The sequence below is a fragment of the Zonotrichia albicollis genome, chromosome 7 (genome assembly GCF_047830755.1).
Source record: "Zonotrichia albicollis isolate bZonAlb1 chromosome 7, bZonAlb1.hap1, whole genome shotgun sequence".
In the NCBI taxonomy this organism is placed as follows: Eukaryota; Metazoa; Chordata; class Aves; order Passeriformes; family Passerellidae; genus Zonotrichia; species Zonotrichia albicollis.
In genome coordinates, this window is record NC_133825.1 from 35,306,431 (window position 1) to 35,322,313 (window position 15,883).

A 15,883-nucleotide genomic window follows, 5' to 3' on the forward strand; every position below is an offset into this window, starting at 1 on the left:
CGGGAGCGCTGGGAGCTGTAGTCCCGCTGTAGTCCCGCCGCGGTGCCGCCGCAGTCCTGCCGCCGCTGGGAGCTGTAGTCCCGCCGCCGGCGCGGGTTTAAAGGTCCGGCGGGGCGCTCCCCCTGCCCTGCCCATGTCTCTCCTCGCCGCCGCCGTCGCGCAGTCGCTGCCCGGCTCCGCGCGCGGGGCAGGTACGGGAGCGCGGCGGGGTGACCGAGCGGGGTCTGCGGGGGGAGGTCCGCGCCCGGCGGCTGCCGCCCCTCCTGCCGCCCCCCGCCGCCGGCCGGGACCGCTCACGGGTGGAGGGAGGAAGGGAGGGAAGGAAGGAGAGGCTGGGCCGCCTGCTGTGCTCCCTCCCCGCTGCCGCAGGGACCCCCTCGGGCAGGAGCATCTCCCGTTCTCTCCCCTGCCGAACAGGTGCAGGCGGCCCCCGCCTCGGCTCGGCCGCAGGGCCCCGACCTGCCCTCAGGGCGGGGGGACCCTGCCCGGTGCCAGCCCCGACCGGGCTGCCCAGAAAGGCGGTGGCTGGAACGGCGAAGGGAAATGAATCCGTTTCAGTGGTGGTGTTGTCGATGACAAGGACAAGCGCCCTTGTAAGTGGCACTTGGTGCTCGATGGAGGCCCGGTGACCACTGGTTTCTATGTGCAAGTGGGGTGAGGGATGGCACGGCCGGTGGTAATGGCAAAGCTCTTTTTTGTTGGTGTACTTCCAGATGGGAAAAAAATAATCCTTCTAAGGTGATCTTGGAATTTGTTGTATGTTAAGAAGTCAACTTAGAGCATCACAATCTGGAAAAGTGGAAATTTAGAAGCTGAAGAGCCTTTCTAGAGCAAAGAGGTGGATAGTATCTGGAAAGAAGTTGCCTTTCCAATTACCTCCACCGTCGGTGTTTGTCTCCTGCCTCCACGTCGTGCTCCCGAAGCAAGGGCAATAGCCTGTTTTTCAGAGGCTGTTGTGACATGACGGACTCTTGGAAAGATTAGTTAGTAAAAATCAACTTTTCATTTTCCTTTTCATGTTATATTTTTAAAGAATAGTGCTTATTTGCTATATGAAACTAGTTCCTCTACCTTGCGTAAATTACCCTGCAGTTGCTGTTCAAGGTTGTAATTTACAGGGCCAAGCCCAGGGTGCAGCTGTGCAGCTGCATCAACCTGGAGCTGTTCTTGGCTGAGGTCAAGCTTTTGCATGTACGTGACAACAGACATCAGATGGAATAGGAAGGCAAGTTTAGGGAATATACTGGATTCTTTGACTGTGCTGCCTTAGCTAGGGACAAATCAGTTGGGTTTTGAGAGTCTTTGGGGAAAGAAAAGTGTTGTCAAAATGTGTGTAAAGTACTTGGACTTGTAAGCAGTATTATGTGCATAATAGTAAGGGTGTTGTTTATTTTCCAATTGCTACAAATATCATAAAGAGGAATGCTGAAGTATTTACAGAGTTGTAAACGTTCCTTACAAGAGGTATAAAAACAGATAGGAAGAAGGCATTGACATTCTCTCCCAGAAAATGTATTTTGCTCTTATTTTTGGGACCATAAAATTCAGTGTTGCTACCACTGCTGAGGAGTGTTGGATGTACAGTGGGCTGACTAAACTACATGGGCATGACCTCCTGGAAGAGATCCTAATACACACTGTCCCAATTACAGCTGTCCGTGGCATGTAAGAGCAATATTGGATATCAAGATTTTCTGGTTCCTATTCTTGGTCTGGATTAAGCTCATTGCCTATTGGCCAGTACATTGAGCAGCTAGGCTAGCCTAGCTTAGGGTTTTTTATATTTATTCTCAAGTGTTACAATTGCAAGAGGGAAGCTGGTTTTATTTCTAGGAGTATGTGGTTTGTGCAGTTTCTGTATTTTTGCTTTGGTGTTGAAAGGATATGCTGGTTGCCTGCCATTTATGATAAAGGTCATAGTGGCTAATAATAGCTGTGAAGAATATTTACCTGGAGAACTGGAGCTAGAACCCAGGATCACTTGGCTACCATTTGAGGCCACCATCTGTAACAAAGGTGGCTAATTTGCTCTACAAGACTGGAATGGACAAAACTTGAATATCAGATCAAATAGTGAATACTTGGTAGGTTTGGACCTTTTTAATTTAATTTTTTTTTTCCAAACATGAAAAATAAAAATGTAATAGGGTACATAAAAGCATAATTGGACAAGCTTTAGTGGTTTCAGACTAAAGGATGGCAGATTTAGATTGAACATAAGGAACACATCTTTTACTATGAGGGTGGTAAAGCACTGGCACAGGTTGTCCAGAGAGAGGGTGGATTCCTTGTGCCTGGAAACATTTAAGGTCAGGTTAAGCAACCTGATCTGGTTGAAGACATCCCTTATTGCAAGGAGGTTGGACTAGAGGAGCTTTGAAGGTCCCTTACAACCCAAAGCATTCTATAGCAGTAGACCCCTGAACATTCCATAAATAGCATAAAGATTTTGAAATCCAAAAACTGATTTGAGGAAACTGTTGGCCAGCTTGGGGTATATGTTCCTTTTCTGCTCCTTCCAGAATCAAAGTGTGATCCCAAAATACATATAAAACTAACTGGTTTTAAATTTGTCAAAAACTACTTCCTTATTCCTAGACAGAGCAAGAATTGTCATTTTATCCTTCTCTATTCTCCTTAACAAGACTGGATATGCAGCTGCTCTATTTAAATGCTTGCTTTTTATTCTCCCTACAATCTCTTCCTTCACTCTCCCTCATCCCCCTTTTCTCTCTCTTTTTTTTTCTTTTTGTTCTTTATGCTTCCTTCTTTGCATTGGCAATTTCCACTGTAAATCTCAGATTGCCTCTTGCATTTTGTTTTCATTTTTCAACTACTGCTCCCTATATCATCCCTCCATAGATCCTTCTTTGTTTCTTCCTTCCATTTCTGTGATGTTGGCTGCACTCCGCCTCACTCTGCCATCTCTTACCTGCACCTGGCAGAGAGTGGCTGCATTTGAGCCCAGAGAACTCTCCTGGGAGCAGGCTCTGTTTGGCCAGTGCAGAGTGAGGGAGAGTGGCTGCTCTTGCTGGAGCTCTGCCAGGCTCAGCTCCCAGACACTGACTGCAGGTAGCAGCCATTTTAAGTAAATTCAGTAAAACTGCGCAGTCGAAGGCAAGTACAGAACTTAATGAAAATCACCAAATATAAGCTATTGAGGGCTCAAAATAGAGCCCTAAAATTGGTTATTGGACTTACTACAAAATATAAACTTTTAAAAATACTAAATGGTTTGATAACAAATTTAAACAGATTTAAGCTTAATAAAGAAGTTGACAAGCAAGTACTGAAAGAATGACATGGAAGTAGATTAAATATGTATGTATATATGACTGTTCCAGGGAGGCCTGGAAAAGAGGACAAATAGGGAAGGAGCTGTACCTTAATATGGTCCTTCTGACCTGGCAGTATTAAAACTGTGGGAATTATTTGCTGTTTAAAACAAAGCTATGTAACCTGGCAATATAGGAATATTCTATATTTTGGCAAATCCGTATGTTATCTGCTATGATAGTAATATGTCAAATTAAATTACTAGATCAGTTAGGTCTTTTTCAAGTAGCCCTCAAGTAGTCTAAAGTGAAACTAATACAAGTCAAAAACATGTTTCTACAATAAAACTTGGGGGTTTTTCCAGTACTGTAACACTTCATTTTAACCTTCAAGCTAGTTGGAATAGTCACTTTCTCTCAAAAAAGCTAGCATGGTTTGTGAGTCACAGGAGGCTTAAAGAGGCTTAAATTGCTTCATAATGAATTGCTTAAAATAAAAATACACCTTATACAATGTTAATTGAATTAGCTTGGCTTATTTTGGGCCTTTCTTACATTTGTTTCTTTGGAACTGGCCCAGGTCAAGTAGTTCATATACCAGATTGAATTAAGCTCCTGTGTTCTGATTCAGCTGCCATTACTATCTTTTAACTTCCAGTTATGAGGGAGTTGGTTGCTAGAAACAGAAAAAAAATTGTTTCCTTCTAGTGGCTAGTTGATCAAAAACTGTCTTTATATCTTGATTTTCTTTGGTTCTGGAGTGCTTTTTCCTTATCCTAATGATTGATCTATGAAGTGAAACTGTCTCCTGGGAAGAACCAACAGAAACGGTCCCTTGCATGTGGATCCCGAAATCATCTGAAAAGCAATAACCCCCAAGTGAATAGGGACATAAAGGAGGGGCATAGAGTGCCTGGAGCCAGCCCTGTGACAGGAGGGACAGTTCACAGGGTTAAGTGTTTTCTGTTGCTGTAAGAAAACAGCTTTGCTGCCTTGAATGATTCAGAGTGGCACAAACAGGTTAGAGCAAGTGTTGAGAAATTCTTAATTACAGAGTTGATTTAGGGCAGGCAGACCATCCAGTCCAACATAACCAGAGTGCAGAAAGCAGAGATGTAAGTGTTAGGACAACTCACTTTCAACTGCCCTAATTTATCTTTTTCAGCTTTAGTCATCTCTCTTTCATGCACAAAGCTGTGCATATTTCATCCTTGGAAAATCAGCCTGCACTTTTATTAAACACTGTTATTTTCACACTTCTCATTTCAACGATGTATTTCCTTATGAGTATTACTATTTGGTCTGAATAATTAGTATTATGAATTACCCAGAATAAATATGCAGAATAATTCATGGACTAGTGCAAAACAGAGCACCAAGTGCCAGTGAATGAAATTCTGAAAATTTTACCCAACCTACATTAATGATCACTATATTAATATCTTATGAGAGAAACTCCTGTCAGGCTGTGTATTGATGTGAGGGCTGGAGATATGTAGATAGTAGTGAAAGGGAGGGAGGTGAAGTGTGGCACCACCATGTACAGAATAGATGGAATGTTAAATAGTAACATTCACACCTTGATTTTCTTCTGAGCAGCCGCTTTTTGTTGTTGTTGTTGTTTTTGGTTGTTTTTTTTTTTTTGGTGGAATTTTCAGTGTAGTAACAACTCAGTAATAAAAAAGTTGTAACTTGAAAATGGGAAACTATTCAAATAGTGCAACTTTTCACCTGTGTACTGATTTTGATTTCTTTTTAAATTTTCATACTTGACCTATTTGTGTTTGAGTTTCAGAATATATTTAGAAATTATATTATGACACATGATTATTTAATATATTCTTCAGCTAAGCAACGTGGCAGAATTTCCTTTGTAATAGCTGTAAACTTTATAGCTGGTATGAACTTATAATTAATTTCTTATGCTAGGAGTTTGTAAGGGAAGTGTGGAAATACTGGAACTATTTCTTTGTCTAGCAGTTGTTCTGAATAGGTGGCTATTTGATCTGGGCTTCTAAATCAGACTATTTAAAAGCTCACATTTAGTTAGTCATTTTCAGCTCAGTCTGACAGATATTTCCTCAGACGTGATGATTCAGATCGCAGCAGTTTTCCCTGGGAAGAGGGAGTGTGCACATATTTTTTTCCTGTCGAGCTCCCTTCCTTTCAGGAAGCAGCAGTGAAATGCTGTCTGTGCTAAGACTTCAAACCCCATGATTCCTTGGGAGAGCATGCGCTGAAAGCTTCCAGTTGTCAAAGTGCTCTTGCCTGTCTGGTCGACTATTCACATATACCAAACCTGAAAGAAGAAAATAAATATACTGTCCTTTTGTTGATCTTTAAATACAGAAAATCCAAAGGTAACTGTTCCTTAACCATTTCTGTGTTGGCTGCGTGGGTTTCTGCATGCAAATGGATCTGGTATTGCTGTGGGGATTTAGATTTTCCTGTACTGGATTGTAAATTTGTACAAATACTTACACCAAATAATCAAGAGTACTGCATACTAGTCCCACATTAGGCAGTGGCTGGCCTGGCTGTCAAAGTCACTTATTAACCAGTGTTTTTTCATTTGGACTGGCTTCATTCATTAAAGGAAGGTCTTGACCTTGACAAGAGGGTTGAACGGTGCAGTGATTTTTGCCTTTAAGAAGCAATATGGAAGGGAATATGAATCACAGTCCTTAGGATAAAGTTCAAAACCAGCTAGCTAAGTCAAGGTACATATTTGAAGCAACTGCTGTATTAGCCACTATAGATAACCTGGTGACTAACTCATTTAAATATAACTTTATTGACGACAGAATTTTAACATTTCAGCTGCTATGTTTTTCTCTCTAAATGTATTTTTATACTGATAGGTCAGACCCAGGGGAGAGGGATAAACATAATCCTTTTCTCCCTCTGATGTGGAGTCATCAGTAGTTTTATGTAGCCTGAGCAGTAATAGTGATGTGGGTAGGAGTGAAGCTAATGGAAAGTTACACAGGCAGAGCTTGGTGTATTGTGCTTTACTGCAGTGTTGCTTTAAAACGCCTTGCAAGGTTTTCTGCACTCCCAGCAGCAGCAGCAGCGCTGCCTGGAACAGATGCAATGGTTTACCCCGTCCTTAGGAGCTTCATGTGGTCTCACAGCATGGTCTGCTCAGGAAGCCTTGCTGCTCCCTTTACATACTGAACTGGTAATTCAGGGGCAGCACTAGCAGGAACTTGCTAGAAACCAGAAACCTCTCCTGGAATTCATTTTAACTAAAATGTGTGTGCATGCCTCAGTAAATATTTAAAGGAAAGAACAAAAAATGCAAGGTACACCTGGATCATTTGATGTCAGAAAGGACAGTGTTGACAGTTTCACACTTTGCTGCCTTTCTTAAACAGTTAATTGATTTGGCTTTACATTGTTGCAATACAAAAACAATCCTACGAAATGCAATGTAAATGTCATATGATTAACTCAATAGCAATGCAGTTAGATATTCAGCAATGGCCATCTTTGGTATAATTACTCAATTAAAGTGATTTGGGGCTCATTTAAAATACTTCTGAGATTTAGAATTATCTCTCCATTGACAAAAAGCCTGCAAAATGTGGAGGTTCCTGATGTAATTTCATACAATTGCTGTTCATTGATGTCTGTATTGTATTAATACTATTGGGTCTCAAAATAATTATAACATTATATGATCTGCCCTGTTTCATATGGAACACCTTTTCTAGCAGATATAAGCCTCAACCATTCCATATATATTTCCTTTCTGAAGTTTAAACTTATGTATTGATTTAGCAAATAATTTGCGTCTCTAGTCTTTGTCTTGTGCATATAAAGATGATTTTCAACATGCAGCATGTCTATAGTGTAAAAATTTCGATTTTTCCTGGTTTTAGATTTCATTTGAAAGCATTAGAAAGATCATAGTCTAATAATACCTCCCCAATCTGCTGATTTTGACCTTAGGGTTTTCTAATGGAGAAATCACCGATGATTTCATATGTATGTGTATAAATAGAGCGGGTATGTTTATAAATAGAGCGAGTAGATAGCTGTACCTTCAAGTAAAGGACTGCTTTGATGTAAAATAGCGTTTTACGCGGAGAGATCGTAAGGTCACCGAAGGCAAATGTGACACCCCTCGGTGGCTTTGTACGCGGAGTGTCCCCGCCCCCGGCCCCCCTTCCCGGCGGTGCCATCGCCCGGGCTGCCGGAGCCGGCAGGAAGCGATTGTGCAGCGAGCGGAGCCGCTCCCGTATCAGCCCGCGTCCCTGCGCGCCTGGGCTCCCATAAAGCCCAATCACTGCCAGCTTGCTTGGTAATTAAGGGAAATCGGTACCCGGCTCCTTTAAAGGTCCCCTAATAGAAAAGGGGGTGGAGAAGAGCGAAGACCGGTGTCTTTTTAACCTTGCTGAAGGACGCAGCAGTATTTATTGACGTATGCAAATAACCAGGGGGAGGAGGTGGAGGAGGAGGGTGCTTGGAAAAACAGGAACCAGAATCAGTTTCTCATTGCAGGGTGAGAGCTCTGAGTTCCGGTGTAAGAGAAAAGAGACGTGGCGAAATTGCTGTATATCTCTGCCCTATAAGCACATCTCTCATTTAGACTGAAGGGAAACAAGGCATCAAAAAGGGTGAAGCATCTTAAAAAATATTTTAAGGGCAATCTAGCACGATCAAAGGTTACATATTCCTAAATGGGGGAGGGGGAAGATTACGGGTTTGCCTTGCAATATGCTGTAGCATAGTACTAGCAATAGGACGAGATTTTTGGCCGGCAAATGATTAAAACAGACTGGCTTGTGGTATGAATGACAATGTTAATAATCTGTCTTTGTGGCTTTTTCCCCTACTGTTTCAGCTGCGCAAACCATGCAGGATGATTTACTGATGGACAAAAGCAAAGCCCAGCCCCAGCAGCAGCGGCAGCAGCAGCAGCAGCAAGATCCAAACTCAGCAGAAGCCCCCTCTACACCCATCTCGTCGGAGACACCCAAACCAGAAGACAACAGTTCAGTGACTAGTATCGGCACATCGGCTCCTTCCCAAAATAGCAAGGAGAAGATGCAGATGGAGTCTCCCATTTTGCCTGGCTTGAGCTTTCACCAGCCTCAACAAGAACCTGCAGCCGGCACCTCCTTGTCTCCCTCGTTTGGCAGCACCTGGTCTACGGGGACCACAAACACGGTGGATGATAGCTTTTTCCAAGGGATTACTCCAGTCAATGGGACAATGCTTTTCCAGAATTTTCCACACCATGTCAACCCTGTATTTGGTGGCACTTTCTCACCTCAGATTGGCCTAGCTCAGACTCAACACCACCAACATCAGCAGCAGCAGCAGCAAGCTCAGCAGCAGCAGCAGCAGCGGAGGTCACCTGTGAGCCCTAACCAGGCACCTTTCGCCCAGAGAAATGCTGCTTACAGCCATCAGCCCATCATGACCAGCAAACCGTCTTCCTCCTCTGCCTCTTCTTCTTCCTCCTCCAGCTGGAATAACCATCAAAACGCGGCTTGGAGTACACCTTCCAACCCTTGGGGTGGGCTGCAGGCTGGTAGGGACCCTCGAAGGGCAGTTGGAGTGGGGGTTGGCGTGGGAGTGGGAGTCGGCGTGCCCTCCCCCCTCAATCCCATTTCACCCCTTAAAAAACCCTTCTCCAGCAATGTCATTGCCCCTCCGAAGTTCCCACGGGCTGCACCCTTAACCCCCAAATCCTGGATGGAAGACAACGCGTTCAGGACGGACAACGGCAACAATCTGTTGCCTTTTCAGGTAAATGACTACACACACCTTTTGCATGATGACAGCTATCACAGATTTCTGTTTTTCATAGGGCTGTGTTTCATGTTACTGTTCTGAGTGGCATCTCCAGAACTCATATTTTCACCAGATAGTCACCTTATGAGAAAGAAGTGGGGTTGAACCTAAGGAGTGCATTCACGAAGATTTCCAGTTCTAGCTTGAGGTTTAAAATCTAATTTTTCTTGTACCTTGTTGTTAAATGTGGTGTATGGCCATTTTTGTTGTTGTTTTTTGCTCTTTTTTTAGCATCTGAAAGGTAGTAGCCTTCATGAAAAACAGGTTCGGCAGACTGTGTTCCCTTGGTGCTGTGTTAGAATTTTTTTTTCCTATTCTCCCATATGTGAGAAAGCTGAGATGTGGAAATTGCTGGTTCAGTTTTCTAACTGGGCTGTTAATTTTAACCAAAGATGTTTCTTGACCTGAAATTCAGTTAATTATTTTATCACCACTGCAATAACTAATTGTCCTTATGTTGTGGTGGGATTTAACAGGGAGCCTGCTCACATAAGGCGTCCATATGAAAAGCTGTGTACATCCAACACGTCCACCCTGCTGTTAGATTCACAGTGGACGTTTTGAATACATCTCGAAGCAGCGTGGGTGTGTGTGGAAAGAGTGGCGTATCTGTCCTTTCCAGTAAGGAAATGCCTGATACAATTGACATGATTTAGAAATGGCAGGAAAGTATTGTATAAAATAAAGCATTTTATGCTGTTCAGAATATTTGCAGAGAAAAGAGACAATAGGACACGACCTTCAGAGCCATATTGCAATGGAGTCTATTTACTAGCTACATAGCTCTGAAATATTTAAAGCTGCAGTGCCCTTCACTGGTTTTTTTTTTAAATCTATGACGACAAAGCAGATCAATTGCAGCTGAAACTGGGCCAAATGGAAGATTTGCAATTTTAATGCAGAATGAAACCTGTCATGGTGTGAAATCCATTTTAAGTTGAAAAAAAGCAGAGCTTGCACTTGCAGTTATATCTATACTAGGTGAAGTGAATCTCAGACCTTTTCTAGGTTAGCTGTTTTGGTGTCCGACAAGTCAAAATTTTCTGTTTTGAAATACAGTTAAATCATTCATATAGGCTTGCTCTTTAGGTAGTTGTTTTCTCAAGAAATATGAACTCTCAAACATCTTTAACTTATCAGTTTGTTAAGAATAGCATTCAGATCGACACTTTAGTTTTAGAAACACAGTGAAAAAAAGAAATCAAACAAATGCATCCCCACCCCCATTATTTTAGGAGACTGTTGAAGTAAAATATATTCACTTTCCGAACCTATTCAAAGAGGACATCTTATAGTCAGCCCTGAAATTTCATTTTGCTGCTTCATTCTGTTTAAAGGGAGAGTTGCAATTTTTTTATTGGCTGCCCTAAATGAAGGTGGGGTGGCTTCTGGTGAGCTGCTGGTTAATGTCTCTGAAGCACTGAAGGCTGGAGGAAGATTACACTTTAGGCACAATATGCCTGCTGTAAATACTATGTTGCACAGAGCACAGCACCATAAAAGCTAATAGCTCCCAGTCATTTTTTTAGGAGTGAGAAATGTGTTTCAATTTACAAGTATTCTGAATTGTCTACATGTAAGACATTACAAATCTTGGTATATTTCAATTAGTAGTGAAAACAACAGTAAATGGTCTTATTTCTGTGGTTTGGTTAGTGAGATACATCTTTAATGAATACAGAACTTTATTATTGTGACTGTAAATTGTCACAAATTGAACTGGCAGATATTTACTCATCACAAGGAAAAAATAGCTAACTGCTTTTAAAGAAAAGTTCTTTTGATTTTAAAATTAAGGTTTCAAAAAAGCTAAAGTATTAGCCAATATGTAAATTGGAAACTTGTTTTCTTCTCTGTGGATTTAACCTGGTATTTTCATGTTCAACTGAAAGCAAATGCGTAGGCTATTCTAAGCACCAGCTGGTATTACAGTCTGATTTCAGAGACTCAGAACACTTGTATTTTTTTTTTCCCTATTAGGCTCCTTTTTTTTTTCTTTAATACAAGCTGCTGAATTTTGCTTATTAAAAACTGTAGTCTGGGTTACTGTTGATTGCTGCTGTACTTAATGAAATGCCAAAGACATCTTGAAACCATAGTATTGGTAGGAGGCGACTGTTTAGTTGCACTGATAAAAATGAAATTCAAATTAAGAGTTTAATATTTGCTGCCAAGGTTCTGGTTGTCATTTTTCTTCTTCCCCCCACCCCTAAACTGGGCAATATGTTGACACAGTAAGTTCTGCTTGTCAGCACTATCAAGTAGTTCTGGCAGGTTTATCCGTTTACATCTGCCACCCTCCATAGCTGTGTGGTTTTGAGCAACTTTAGAAATACCTTCCAGTAAATTTCCTAGCAGCACACTTATGCACACTAGCAAGTTCTTTGTGTTAACCTGTTATGTTAGGATTATTAGGCTTTCTAAGAAAGAAGAAAACTATTAATATGTTCACTGTTTCACATCAGGGAGGGCCATTTTGTAGTTCAGGTCTTTGCAGTCATCACAAATTTTGACCAGAAAAGATCTGTAACTGAGATTGTGTTCTGAGTCTATAATATTTGAAAATAGTTGATACTCAGCTATTGATATATCTTGTTCTAGGAAAAAATGTTCTATTTGAAAATATTTCTCTTAAGACATGTGTATAAAGAAATATGCTATATATTTTCATCCCTTACTTTGAGTAATTCTATAGTGCATCTTGTATGTCAAAACCAGTTGGTGTCTGTCCCAAGGAGTTGTGCTGCAGAACATATCAGAAGATTTAAATACGACTTGGTAGGAACTCTGGTGTTTGCCTTGTGATTGGTGTGGAAAGGCCACTAAAAATACTTTGAGGGAGACTACATTCATACACTTCCTGGGAAAAATCAATTGCAATGTAGGTATTTTAAAAATGGAGATACAAAGCTGCTAGTTGAAAGGTAAAAAAGTGATCAGTCTGGAATGAAATGTGATGTAGCAAGTAAGAGCTGGAGACGAGATCATGGGAACGGGTGTGGAACTAGGCCAGAGAGGAAATACAAACGCATGGTCAGTTTGTTCTCCTGAGTAGCTTTTGGCTCCTGAGTGGTTCAGGCGAGGGTCTCTGGCTGTGGTGTGGCAGGCAGTGGTGTTTGCTGTTGTGTGAGGTGATCCTCAGCTCTGCCATCCGGGGCTGGCATTAACTGATTGTCCCTGGGCCGCGCTCTCCCGGCACTGGCTCCGCTCCATTTTCCAGCAGAGGGCTGGGGCTTGTGCAGAGCTGTTGGCATCTCCTGCTTCTCTCACCCCTCTCTTCTCTCAGGTAAATGGTGTATTGCTTTTGGCTTTTGGCCATGTGAAGATATTGGGACACAGCTTGTGGGGTTAGGAGGATTGATAGTGCCTGAAATAGACCCTTGGAGGCAAGGATAAGAAATTCCCTTTGCAGGGAAGATAGAGAAGGAATTAAATGTTTGCAGACCAGTATTCTAATTAAGTATGTCTACCTTGTGGATTTTTAATTATAGCAACACTGTAACAATTTTCCAGAAACTGTGCTGAGTTTTGCTGTTTTCCAAGTAATGTTCTTTAGAAAAAAAATGCGTTGCAGTTTGTGCTCTGAAGATTCTGGTGTGCATCAAACCATTCTTGGCAGCTTTACTGATAAATATTTCTCTAGCAGAAATAAAAAAGGTGGTGTTTATTGTGTATAAAGATAGTTTTAACATGCTATCTTTTGCAGGGAGACTGAGAGAGGATTTTTGGGCAAGTGTTTTGGTGTTTTTTCTTCATTGTTTTCAATTGGAATTAGTCTGGACCAGATAAAATTATAAGCTAAATTTAGGAATTTTCAATGTTTCATGCTTAAACTAAATGCCAATTCTAGCATGCAATGAGTTTGTGTTTAAATATCAGTGCATATATCTGTATAAATGTAGAGTTCAAATATTGGATCATTCATGAGTGTAACAATTAATGTTCTGTGTTTATGAGTAAAGAAGTTTTACTGACTGATACACTCTGGTGACTAATTTTAAAAACCTTTTTTAAATCTAGAGGGTTTTTTCAGTGAGAAATAGTTGAATGCAACTATGTAATAAGTCTATTTAAAGATTAATTTTTAAAACACTATATTTCTTTAGTCTAAATTTCATTCTGGGCTCTAGCTTCTTGACATGGTTAATGTCTGCATGTTCAAATTAACTAAAACAGTAATGGTACAAAAAAAACTATGACTGTTTTATATTCAAAGTATGATGATTGAGCACTAATTGCTTATTGATCAGAATTTTGATTTTTAAGTAATCAATACTGGTTAATCTGTCAGAGTTAGTGAAGGTAGAGCAAAGGTCTGAGTTCAGTAGGCAGCTGATGTTCTCATCAGCTCTGTACACAGACAGGACTTCCTTAAAAACATTAAAAGTATTAATATCAAACAGTGAATCAACAATTCTGTCTTAAAAATTTGATAGAGGATTTATCTGTCTTTGAGAGGAACAGTAGAAGGGAAGGAGAAGAGCATGGAGCTAATATTGCAATTTCCCCTCTTGGATCATCTCTGCCAGTTTTCATCTATTTGCCTAGACTGCTTTTGTGAATGGAATGTAAGAGGAAGAGAGAGCTGGAAAAGGAGCGTTTTCAGGTTCCAGTGGTTCTTCAAGGAAAAAAGAGTTTGCTGAGTGAATGATGAATATTTCCATTTGTTAGCAGTTGGTAAAATAGCTCTCCTTTCATGAAGGTCACTCAAGAGTAATTTCTAGTAGACCTATACTAAGGGGAAGCTAAAATATAGCGCTGTTTAGTTTAAAGTTCAAAAATGATCTTACATTAAACAGAACACATCTGAATTTTGCTTCTATTCTAGACTTCACAGTTTTTTGGCTATTGTGAGATCTTAAATGTTCTGTACCTAAATTTAGGTAGCACTGCCGTGTTCTGTTTCATGATTTTTTTAAATCCAATTTTTCCATGTTTCACAAAAAGATTACTTTTAAGCAGTTGTTAGAATGCTTGCACATGCTGGTACTAAGCAGTTGTCTCAGTAGTTAGAAGAATGTAAAATTTTTGTATATAGAATTAGGTCTTCATTTGTGTAATCATTTTATTAATATGTGTAAGTTTTAGAATTTTAAAAATGCAAGTTGTGAAAAGTCACAGAAACTTTGCTTGTGTTTGTTCAGACTTGGTCAACATTTTCATTTCCTTAAGTTTCAGTTACATGATTCTGCCTTTTCCTACAAGCTATGAGTAGATTTGTAAATCACAAGTAATTGATGTCTCCCTTTTCCTCCTTGTTGTGGAAAAGTGGCTTTGTCCCTTCATTGCGTGTTTCTCAAGCTCATTGCAGAGACAGAGTTGTCAATTTTTCTAAGATCTTACAGGAGAGAAGCACTGTGCCAATCAGGGTAGATACTGATCTGCTTTGTCACAAGTGTTAGAAGGCATGATGTGAAGTTCATTCTGCAGAGGCAAATAAGGTGCACAGAGTTTGGGAAATTCATTTTCTTCTCAATGCTCAATCTGAGAAGACTAAAAAAAAAATCATAGTTTTTTTCTGAAACATTTAGAAAATAGGTCTTTGAACACAGAACATCCACTGCAGTCTCTTAAGTTTGCTGTTTCTGTGAATCTCAAGTTGGGCATGAAAAATTGAAGACAACAAATTGGTTCCTGTGAAAATATTCAGTTCATGCTACATAGCAAATACTCAGGAATTAAGAATTTTTCATCAGGGAAGAGAAAAGAAGCAAAATATTTAATTGCTTTGATACCAACTTTTCCTTCAACTGTGTATGTTTTTCTCTGTGCATATTCAAGATTCTGGAGAATTACTCCTGCTCTTCCTAAGTATTTTTTCTGTTTGTGAGAATTTGCAACACTTTTCTTTTAAATTCCTGGAGTCTAAATATACCACTTAAGCAAAACACAGATTCTGTTGCATGTTAGAGTGATAAACTTCATGTGATTCATCACCCAAGTTAAGAAGCTTTTGATCAACTCTAATCTTTGTTCTTGATTTAACAAAGTTAATGAAAATTATGTGTACAGAGCACTGTCAATAGGTTTCAGTTGGCATGGCCCATTTGCTTTGTTTTATCCACTCTTGAATTGTTCAGCTGCTTTCAAACATCTATTTCTTCCTACTCCTGAATTTTGATTCTTTTTTTCAATGAGGCTTCTCATTTGAGTTGGCCTCCCCTATTCCACTTTCGGTGTCAAAGCTTCAGGTTACAGAGGAAAGCCCAATAAATCCCTGTAGTTGTGTTCACTTAGTCCTGTGCAAAATTAATAGCATGAGGGGTTTTAAAAGTAGGTTTAATCAAATTCAAGGAGAATGGAATTTTCAGAAATACTGGCTAGAAGTTCTGAATTCTAGAAATTTAGACATTTTAACCAAGTGATAACTTAGTCTGAACATGCAGAACTGATTTTCTTTCCCCATGCCCAAACTGAGCTTTGAAAATGTTTGGCTTGGGATGGATTTTCACACAGATTGACAAAGAGCCACTTCTGACATGAATGAGAAAAGCATTCATTATGGCTTTTTCATGGACTTTTTATATATGATTTTTTTTATGTCATAGCCATAAATGGATTTTCTTGTGAAATTCACCTTTCTGATGTAGAATTGTTGTGAAGGTGCTCAGCTTAAAAAGATTCATCCTAAAAAGTTATTTTTGGCAACACTGTAGGCAACTTAAAGCTGATCATTTAATGAGAAATGTCAGACAACAAAGAAATTCACCCACCAAAGCTCTCCGGGTTTTATTCTCTGACTGAGGCTCTTTTTTGCAAGTAAGAATAATTTCCTAAAGAAAGTCTTTGGAATTGAAGCTTCT

At 40.3% G+C, this 15,883-nt stretch overlaps 1 protein-coding gene across 11 annotated transcripts in view; it reads left to right on the top strand.

Annotated features, from left to right (window-relative positions):
* Positions 1–54: 54 nt before the first annotated feature.
* The window catches only part of CPEB3 (cytoplasmic polyadenylation element binding protein 3), a 79,056-nt gene continuing 63,227 nt past the window's right edge, over positions 55–15,883 (top strand). For 3 of the 11 annotated variants that reach the window (XM_026799702.2, XM_026799703.2, XM_026799707.2), the window contains exons 1-2: positions 7,645–7,782; positions 8,125–9,035. In XM_026799702.2, coding sequence (XP_026655503.1) covers positions 7,704–7,782; positions 8,125–9,035 — 990 coding nt within the window. In that variant the 5' untranslated portion in view covers positions 7,645–7,703. Of the gene's footprint in view, positions 192–5,489; positions 5,636–7,431; positions 7,582–7,643; positions 7,898–8,124; positions 9,036–11,777; positions 12,367–15,883 lie in introns of those variants that run through there. The other 8 variants (XM_014275595.3, XM_014275599.3, XM_026799705.2 and 5 more) reach the window with 8 other exon arrangements.